The 10,151-nt window shown below is 56.3% G+C and overlaps 1 protein-coding gene across 1 annotated transcript in view; it reads right to left on the bottom strand.

Annotated features, from left to right (window-relative positions):
- Window positions 1–8,356, bottom strand: part of B4GALT7 (beta-1,4-galactosyltransferase 7) — a 10,727-nt gene extending 2,371 nt beyond the window's left edge. Inside the window, exons 1-5 of the mRNA XM_077746327.1 lie at window positions 8,351–8,356; window positions 7,668–7,687; window positions 6,985–7,062; window positions 3,368–3,730; window positions 581–806 (exon numbers count right to left, since the gene is read on the bottom strand). Coding sequence (XP_077602453.1) covers window positions 581–806; window positions 3,368–3,730; window positions 6,985–7,062; window positions 7,668–7,687; window positions 8,351–8,356 — 693 coding nt within the window. The remainder of the gene's footprint in view (window positions 1–580; window positions 807–3,367; window positions 3,731–6,984; window positions 7,063–7,667; window positions 7,688–8,350) is intronic.
- Window positions 8,357–10,151: the final 1,795 nt, after the last annotated feature.

Genomic DNA, 10,151 nt, shown 5'->3' with positions numbered 1-10,151 from the left:
TCCCTCCCTCGCCTACCCCCACCTCCAGCCACAGCAATGGACTCAGGGGTGGCCCCCGGGGGTAGCCTCCCCACTCCACTCAAGTGAGGCCACCAGGAGGCAGCGTGGAGCAGTTCTGGGACTCCTGTCCCAGGTGCTGGGGAAGGGACTTCACCATCCACTGAACTGGGTGGGGCCCGGGTGCACGCAGCGTGCAGTTAGGACAGCCACCTTGCGCCTCACAGTACCGAAAACAAACCCACTCCAGGGACAGCCAAGCTGAGAGACGGAAGGTAAACCAGTGTCCCCGGTGACAGTGACCTGCCTGAGAGGCCAGGCAAGCCACCCTGAGGCCAGCCCTGCCCCCAGCCCCTCCCAGACTGTCCCACTGAGAACCAACGAACCCCAAGTCTCCTGAAGCCCCAAAGCCAGCTCACTGGCGGGGGGGAGGGGCGGTTAGAGGGGGTGAGGGCGTGGTTCCTGGGGCCAAATCCTCCCTGACAGGCTCGGTCCTGCTCCTGGACTCCCTTGACGGGCCCCAGAACCATCCCTCCTCCTGCCCATGCACACTCCCCGCCCGGTGTGCGCTCCCTGGCCTCACCAGCTGGTAGTGCTGCTTGGAGAGCAGCAGGATGCCGCCCACATAGGTCTTGTAGTGGTAGAGCGGGTGCAGCTCTGGGGAGGCCACGTGGAAGGGCCCGGCCTCGGGGAAGCCGTAGTCCAGCTCCTCGTTGAGGGGGAGCAGGTCCACGTCGTGCATGGCAATATAGTCCGTGCTGTTGCTGCTCTCCAGGAAGCCCACGTTGATGAGCGCCGCCCGGTTGAACCTGCACAGGTTAGGGGGTGGTGAGCTCGTGCTCCCCAAACCCCGGGTGACAGCCTGTCTTCTACAGCGGCCACCCCCCAGCACCTGTGCAGCCTTCCCACCAGACACTGACACCGACTTCCCTGTCGGGCCGCCAGCCTGCCCACCTGCCCGGAGCTCATCTCACAAATGTCTTCCGGGTGCTTGCAATGTGCCAGACCAGACACCACCGGCACCACCAGGACCACGGCAGAGAGAGATCAAAGCCCTGCCCGCAAGGAGCTGACATTCTAATAAGAGGAGACAGAAATCACTAAGTGAATACGTAAGCAGCCAGTCAACTGGCATTGGCTTCGGAGGACAGAAAAGCAGGGTGAAGAGGGGGGAGTCTGCTGGGGGGGCCGGGAGGGACCAGGGTAATGGGGTGACATGTGAAGGCCTGGGGGAATGAGCAGGGTAAGCAGGAGGGCTTCAGGGATGCGGCCAGTGCAGGGCTGTCCCCTAACAGGCTTGGGCTGTGACCGTGGGTACTACGCAGGGGCCCCTACAGGGCTGAGAGTGGAGCTGGACATGCTCTGACTCCCGGGTTAAGAGGATCGACCACTCTAGCAGGGGTGTTGAGAGGGGAAGGGAGGCTCAGGGGTGGGGGCCGCGAGCCGGGTCGGGAGGCTTCGACAATCATCTGCGCGGGAGACAGTGGGGATTTAGCTCAGAGAGGTGGTGAGAAGTGGGCAGATTGGAGACATAATCCGAAGGATGGGATGCGCCGAGGGAAAGAGGAGGTGAGAATGACTCGGAGGCTTTTTGGCCTGGGAGACCGGAAGCGAGGAGCTGCCATCTCCTGAAATAGGGAAGAGGGCGGGTGGAAAGCCAGAGTCAGCCTCGGCCATGTGCAGCTGGGGATGCCGGGGACCAGCAGACGGAGGGCTACGCACGGGGCTGGAGGTCAGGATCGTGGTCTGGGCCCGGAAGACAGACTCGGGGGTCGCCAGGGCACAGAGGGGTTTCGGCCACGAGGCTGGATGAAATCCCCAGGGAGTGACTGCTGCCAGAAAAGAAGGTGCCCGGGCACTGAGCCCCAAAAGCACCAGGGTCGAGGAGTCAGGGAGGTGAGGTAGAACCGGCAAAGGACGTGGCAGAGGGGAGGAAGGAGGCGAAGCCGAGTGCTGCCTCAGAAGTCAAACGGAGGTGTTTCCAGAAGGAAGAAGTAGCCCACTAGGCAGATGCCGCCAGCAGTGGCAGACTGAGGACAGGGCTCGGATTAACGAGGCGGGCTCACTGGGGGTCAGTGAGAGCTGCTTCAGTGTCAGCAAGGGGGTGAGCAGGTTCTAGAGAGGGCAAGAGGGGAGACATGAAAGTTGTGCTATGAGGGGCACAGAGCAATGAGGTGACAGGGGTGAGTGATGGGAGGTCACGGGGGCTTTTGCCTCTATATTTAGATGGAAGCTATGTCAGTATGTCTGCTGATGCGAATCCCCCAGGACGGAGGAAAAACCAATCATGCGGGGGAGACAGGAGTGGATGGCTGATGCGAGGTCCTTGAGTAGGAGAGCAAGACTGGACGAGCTGGGCCTGGAGGGGCTGGGGCAGGGTGTCCGGCATGGAGGGAGCCTAGTCTGCGAGCACAGAGGCTCCCAGGCACTTGGGCGGACTCTCTTCCAGTTGGTTTGACTTCTCCAACAGAGAGCAGAGTCATCAGGCTGAGGAGGAGAGGGACAGTGGAAAGGGTGGCGGGCTGCCTCCGAAGAGGAGAGGCAGCGGGCCAGAGGGCCTTCTTGGGCCAGGGCTCATTGCCAGGGGGATGCGTGCCGGCTCCAGCCTCAGATAGCCACCCGCGGGCAGGTGTGAACAGCCAGCGGCCGGTGGGTCAGGGAGGCCAGAGGTGCGAGAGGGACTGATGTTAATGATGGCCTGTGAATCCAAGGTGGGTGAGGAGAAAGCGAGGGCAGGGAGGGTGGAGCCTGGGGGGTCCTGAGGCCTAAAGGGCCTGGTGGGGCCCAAGCACCTTTGGATGTGCCTCCCAGAGGAGCGAGGTGGAGGGAAAGGAGGTGGAGGTAGAGCGTGACATGTGTGGACTGGCTCACGGAGGGAAGCAGTGCGTGGTGAAGGGCACAGAACCCAAGATAACACCAGATGGTGAACAACTTTGAAGCTGTGGCCTTGACCTTGCCTTTCCCTGACCCCACAGCCAATCCACCAGAAAGCTGTGTCTGCGCTTCCTCCCCGAAATGTCTTTCCACCCCTGCTCCCCCAGAGCCAAGAGGCCTCCCCCCAGCAGCCCAGGAAGTCTCCCCCCACCCCTTCTCCTGTTCTGGTAAAAGTGATTTCTCCTACCACAGCCATGGCGACCTTTTCAAAATGGACATCACACCAGGACACCCCTCAGCCCTGACCCTCCCGTCCAACTCCCATGACACCAGCAAGAGGGGTTTACGGTGCCCGTCCTGCTGCCACTGCACTGGGTGGCCTTCCACAGTCCAGAGGCGCACCTGGCGCTGGACACCTGTGGGAGAGGGAGCCACTGAGGGGCCAGGGCAAGGGGAGGCCTTGGGGAGGTGGGCCAAGGCAGAAGCCGGTCCCTACCTGAAGTGGTCCACCTGGTTGAGCACATAGATGTGGTGCAGGATCTTCTTCCGGCTCAGGAAGCGGTGCATGTGGGGCACAAAGACCAGCAGCTCCTCGAAGCGTTCACGGAAGGGCACCAGCACCGCCAGGCGGTGGGGGCCCCAGGACGCATCTTCTTCCCAGTGCTCGGGAGGTGGCTCTGGGGGGCAGGCCCGGGGTGGGCCCGGGGTCTCCTGGCCTTGTCCCCGGGCCGCCCGAGCCACGTCGCCAGAGCAGCTCAGCTGCAGCCAGAGCAGGGAGAGGAAGCCCAGTAAGAGACAGGCAACGAAGAGGTGGAAGACGGAGCATTTCCGGGGGAGGCTGCCAGGAAGCAGCCTGGACCTGTGACAAGAGCAGGGGTGGGGTCAGAAGGGCGGGTGGGGCCTGAGCCCTGTGACAAACCCCTTCTCTGGCTTCCCCACTGGTAGGGCGCACACGACTGGTCTGCCCCAAGCGCCTGGCAATTAGTGCGGAAGCAACGTTAACGCTTTTGTTCATGCTGCTACCACACATCAGGATCCTGCTTACGGCTCTAGACCCCCACCTCCAGGAAGCCCTCTGGCCCCAGGGTCAGAGCTGCCCCAGTTCCTTCACGCCCTCTTACTTTCTCTAAGTGAGTTCTGGTCAGACCAAGAGCTGCTGGAGGGCAGGGGTGAGACGCCTAGTCTCTGGTACCTGTCACTCTCCAGGACGATGGCTGGAGGGTCTGAGCCTGAGCCGAAGGCAGGAGCCCCGCCTTAGAGATGCCTTCCAGTCCTGCTCCTCTGTAGGCTTACCCCCAGTGGAAGCCCTCACTTCATTCCTGCTTCTCACACTGGAAGGGTCCTCAAGGCAGGGTGCCTGGCATCAGTTCCCGGGGAAAGGCCGGTGTTTACTTTGGGGAGAGCCACCCTGCCTCCAAAACCACACCAAGGCCCAAACTGACAGTGGCTGTTCACTGAATGAGACTCCAATCTCCAGTCCGAGAGGCAGCCCACATAACAAGGGAGGAGAGACAGGAGAGGGAGAGAAAGATGGGGGCTGGGTATGGAACCCAGGCTCCGTTCAGAAGCTGGAAGCGCATTTGAATAGCCTGCACACCGAGGTAGTGGTGAGAGAGAGCACTGTCTGGGTTAGAGAGGTGGAATTCACCAGATTCCTCTGCTGAGGATAGTGAAGGAGCTGAGGACCCTGAGACAAGGGAAGCTCCCTCTAGTCTACTCCCCTAGAAACAACCTGCAAAGCACCTTGCTTTACAGCCCTTAGGAGTTACCGGAGTATACATTCTGCCTGCACTTGCCCACCCCCATCACCCAGTGCCACACATGGAGTAACCCAGACCTTTGCCGCTTACCATATTCCTTCCTGCTCCAGCCCTCATACAGCCTGCCACGTCAGTCTGAGACTCCCTCTGCCCATCCTTCAGGGCCCAACTCTCATGTCACAACCGGCAACGTCCCTCTGCCTCAGCTCCAATGTCAGGGCCAGCACTGCCCACCCTCAGCGTGCACACAAATGGATATGCATGCTCCCTCCGGGGCATCTGATCCTTCCTTCTTTGAAGCACTTAAGAGTTCTGTAATCCCTGTGTCCCTCCTGGTCATTCCCCATAGTGAAGCCATTCCTGTGTGCGGTCCCAGAAGAGTTTAGACAGCAAAGGGCTTGCTCGGTGAGTTACAGGAAGGGTTCAAGCAGTCAGGGCATGCTTCGAGTCACATGCCAGAGCCAGACCAACTCTTGACTTTCTCTACACACAACTGCCAACCTGGAAGCCAGCCACCCTGAAGCCAGGGCTCAAACACAGCAGAGGGATGGCCAGCTAAGACTTACCCCCCATTGTCCTGTGGTAGGGGTTTCCGCTGGGGAGGAGCGGAGCCCAATCCTGCCAGTGGCCTGGGAAGGCTGGAACCTCTACAGATTTTCTCTCGCCCCCAGGGCTCTTTCTGGGGGTGGGGTGGAGACCGGGGATATGGACATGAGGAGATCTCCCACCTTCGGGGAAAGAGGCAGTGACCATCACTTGGTATGGCATGGACTGGGTATACTGTGCATTGTCACATGCTGTTGCTTCAGCCCAGCTTCCCTTTGCAGGATCACATTCTCATAGGCCACCTTATCCTGGGCTTTAAGGGCCCAAATGGCTGAGCAACTGAATTCAGAGCCAAATGTCAATTCCTCGGGACAGTGGACACTGAAAACTCCTGGTGCCACCTGGTGGCAGACTCCAGAACTGCAGCCCCCAGCTGCTCCCAGGCCCAGGGCACCCTGATCTGAGGGGCCGAGTGAGGTTTGTCTCCATCACTCTGCGCCCAGGGCTAGAAAAGGCAGATTCAAATCCAGCCGGGCCTGCTCCAGAGCCAGCACTCTTAACTGCTACACTAGCCTGCGTGTGTTGCGTGGGTCTTTGTACCCCCATGTCAAAAGCAGGAACTGACATCAGTAACTTCTTCTGGGAAAGCAGGTATGTTCTGAAGGTTTACAGAAAGGGATGAGGAAATGGAAATTCTCCTCTATTACCTTTTCTTTCTTCCCTTACACAAATCTTAGTGATACAGGTTTGAATATCAGCTGCTCTGGTTACAGCACCTCCCAACTGCCAAGGTAACTGGAGACACCTCCTGCGTGCCAGGCAGTGTCAAGAGTGTTACATATGTGGCTTTTAAACCTCACACAGTCCTGCAGAGTAAATATTATGATCCCTGTTTCAGAGATGGAAAAGCTGAGGTCAGAAAGATTAAACGATCCCTTCCTGGTCACATGGCTGTTAAAGAGGATTCCTGCCCAGGGCTGATTCCACACTGTCCAGGCTTTCTTTCTATTACATTCCTGTCTTCCTGCTTCAACACGAAGTCTGAAAAATCCCCCAAACACGAGCTGTGCCCACTACATTCCAGAATCTTTTGGCATCTGGGCAAACTTGAGAGACACACGGGACACTTGATATTCACTGGGTGGAGACCCACTACCTGGGCGTGTGTTCCGGGTGAGGAGAGTTTTGGGGGCACCTCTCACGAATGAAGTGTGGGTGTTGTCCCAAATCTAGAGAGCCGAATAGCTCCCCTACCCCAATTCTGCTTTCGTGGAAAACATCATTAGCTAGGGTCTGGTTCAAGTTCACACCTAACACACGCAGGAGGTCCCACTCAAGTACAGCTGCACCGGAAATGAACCAGCATTACGTGTGAGGAGTGCCTAGTTCGTGCCAGGCTAGCATACAGAGCTTCTGTCTGGTGTGTTCTGGGCGGTCAGTAAAGGGTGGGGAAGCCTGAAGGAGGACGGGGTCTGAGGCTACATGGATGTGAAGGGGGAAGTAGAGGCCAGAGAAAAGGAATGACGACCCTCAGAGGCCGGGGGCAGACAGAAAGACAGAGATCCACTGAGAGAGGTCAACGCAGAGACCCGCACGCAGGCAGATGCCAGCGGAGAAACACAGACACAAAGGGACCCGCACTGAGGGACAGAGACTCGCAAAGAGAGGGGCAGAAACTCACAAAGGGACGTCATCAGAGAAACACAGACCCGCGGAGTGACGGAGACTGGTAGAGACAGAGACCTACAGGGAGAGACAGCGACCCGTATGCAGAGAGAGCCAGTGACCCACAGGGAGAACCACAGACCCTCCGAAAGCCCCGCAGCCGGGGACGCGACGNTGGCTCCGCCGCTCCAGCCGCGCCGTGTGCTCCCCCGAGCCGCCGCTTTAAAGGTTCCGCGTGCGAGGAAAGCTTGGGCGTTCCAATCGCGGGACAGTTCACTATCCGCCCGGGGACCCGCTGGTTCTCCCGGGAAATCGAGGCCTCAGAGGGGGCTCAAGTCACTGGGTGGGTACTGGACTTAGACTCCATGTTTCCAGCCCTCTGGCATGATCTGCATCCTTCCCCCCACTTCTCGGTCCCAGGTGGTGCATACTTCCTCCACAAAGAGCTCGGAGGGTGGCAAGGCCAAGCTAAAGGCTCCGACTTGGCGTTCAGCCCAGAACCCACGTAGTGGTTAGGAGCCAAGCACTGGAGACAGACTGACTGGATTCAAAACCTGATTCTGCCAGTTCGGCTGTGTTTGGGGGCAAGGCACAATCTCTGCATCTGTTTCCTCACTTGCGTATATAAATAGTTTCTGAGCTACACTGTTGCTGTGAGGGTTGATGGAGAAAGTAACATGCAAGGATACTTGGCACAGTGCTGGGCACATAGGCAACGCTACCTATATGATGGCCCTTATACAGGAGAGGGGTACTTGGACAGGGTTGTTGGAAGGGGGAGTAAGATTGGGTTCTTAGATCCGCCGTGGCGCAGTGGGAACTTACCTGGCTGGGCCAACCTCCACCTGGGAAAAGACAGAAGCAGAGTCCTTAGGCTTGGTCTTCTCTGCTCTTTGGGCAAATGTTAAGGTCCCTCATAAACAGCTAACATATACTGAGTTTTTACTATGTGCCAGTCATTGTTTGAAGTTCCTTAACGCTGTTCCCTCATCCAGTCCTTATGGGTAGTACGCCAACTTTAAAAATGAGGAACTGGAGACACAGAGAGGCAGTTCAGGGTGTAAACCAAGATACTGTGCACAATCTATGGCCTCAAACACCTTGCTTCCAAAAGTCCAATAGGACTTGCCTGTAGGTGAGAAATTGATCATCCCCAGCCACCCCCTTTCTCCCTTAAGTGCAGCATAAAACCGACCAGGGACCTCACTGCTGAACTTTGCCATTGCACTGCCCTCTGGAACAGAACCTTGGCAAATCCAGCCCATGTTTGGCTGGTGACAAAGGCAAGGCTGATCCCCTGCAGAGACCAGTCACTTGGGTGAGGCCAATAATGGAAGCAGGGAGGTGGGACTGTGACCTGAAAGCACAAGCCCCTCTAATGGGGAACAGCTGCCCTCAGTCCAGCTAATTGTTGTCACATCACAATGAAGCCCCACAAGCATCAGATTTGTCTCAAGAAATCAGATTTCACATAAAAGTCCTAATTAATTTTAAACAGTGACACCCACAGTCATGTTCATACTAAGCACCCTTGGTATAATGGGATGGAAAGGCACTTTTCTCGTCTTTCAAAAACTCGGAATTCCAGCTCAATCATGAGAAAAACAGCAGACCGATCCCAACTGAGGGAAACTCTACAAGACGCCGGAGCAGTACTCCTAAAAACTGTCAAGGCAATTAGAAACAAGGAAAGTCTGAGAAACCATCACAGCCAAGGAGGGACTAAATGTAACTTGTCCTGGATTGGATCCTGGGACAGAAAAAGGGCATGAGGCAACAGCTAAGAAAATCTGCATACTGTATGGGCGTTAGTTAAAAATAATGTATTCGGAGGCTGGTTGGCTCGAGACTGTGCAACTCTTGATCTTGGGGTCACGAGTCTGAGCCCCATGTGGGGTGTAGAGATTCTTAAAGAAAACTTAAGGGGCGCCTGGGTGGCTTAGTCGGTTAAGCGTCCGACTTTTGCTTGGGTCATGATCTCACGGTTCTTGGGTTCAAGCCCCGCGTCGGGCTCTGTGCTGACTGCCAGTTCAGAGCCTGGAGCCTGTTTCAGTCTGTGACTCCCTCTCTCTCTGACCCTCCCTTGCTCACGCTGTCTCTCTCTCTCTCTCCTAAAAATAAATAAAACATTAAAAAAAAGAGAAAACTTAAATAATGTTATCAATACTGTTTCATTAATTTGAACGCGTACCCTACTGGTGCATGACATTAATAATAGGGGAAACTAACATCACGATTCTCTGTAACTCTAAGGCTGTTCTAAACAGGTTTGTGTGGACTGTGGGAGAGGTCTAGAAGGCAGTATGAGGTCAGACCACATCCTGTTAGTTCAAGTAGTCACAGCCTGGTCTCCCCAGCCTGTCTCTTTCTCACACACTGTGCTGGATTCACCTTCCTCAAGTTTATCTTCGGTTCGTCTACCCCAAACTGTGTCACACACTGGGTAACATGCGAGTCTCTTCTAACTCTAACCAACCTCCCTTAACAGCTTCCTCGATCCCCCTCCCTGAACTCCAGCGGAAACAGTGCCCGTCCACCTCCGTACCAGCCACCTGCCAGTGCTTCCCACCACCCCTGCCCTGCCTTCGCACACCCCAATCCTCCTTCAAGGTCCTTGCTGAAATCCCATACCTTTGTTTAAGACCATCCACATCCTCATCCCTGCCAGCCCGGGGATTTCTGTCCTTCCCAAGCCCGCAGTGCCAACGGTAGCAGGCACCAACCCCACTACTTGCTTGTTTTATGCTCCTGGGCAAACCCACTATCCCCTGTCACAGGGGGATACAGAGAGGAGGGAAAGAAGGAAGCTCACAGGCGGGTATTCATCTTGGGATGTGAAGTGTTTTGCATAGTGGGAAGGACAGACGTTCCCTGAGCATCTCAGTGCTACGGCCGCTGATAGCACAGTAACTTTACGCGGGACAAGCTTTTTTTTTTTTTTTTTTTTTTTTTATTGGGAAACCAATGTAACAAACCTAGACTTGTTGAAAATGAAATCAGTAACTAAGACTTCGCAGGCCCCATCCCCAACCAGCACCAAGGCCTCTGCTTGGCTTGACCTCAGTTCCTCAAGCCCCCCCAAAGGACAATCATGTTGAGAAGCGGAGGTCAACCTCAGGGCTACTTTCCCACACTGCAATCCCTTCCACCCCACCCTCCGTGACACACACCCCCAGATCAGCATTCTGGGTCTAGGCCCAAGGAGGTGAGAGTGAGGTTCCCAGGGTGGCAGGGAGTCACAGCCACAACCCAACCTGCTCAAAATCCAAAGTTAGCAAAGGAAGACAGAAAAAAGACTGGCTTGCCCAC

This window comes from Crocuta crocuta, unplaced genomic scaffold (genome assembly GCF_008692635.1).
Source record: "Crocuta crocuta isolate KB4526 unplaced genomic scaffold, BGI_CrCroc_1.0 scaffold218, whole genome shotgun sequence".
NCBI lineage: Eukaryota > Metazoa > Chordata > Mammalia > Carnivora > Hyaenidae > Crocuta > Crocuta crocuta.
The sequence above is the reverse complement of the archived record's forward strand: the minus strand, read 5'-3'. Positions and strand labels throughout refer to the sequence as shown.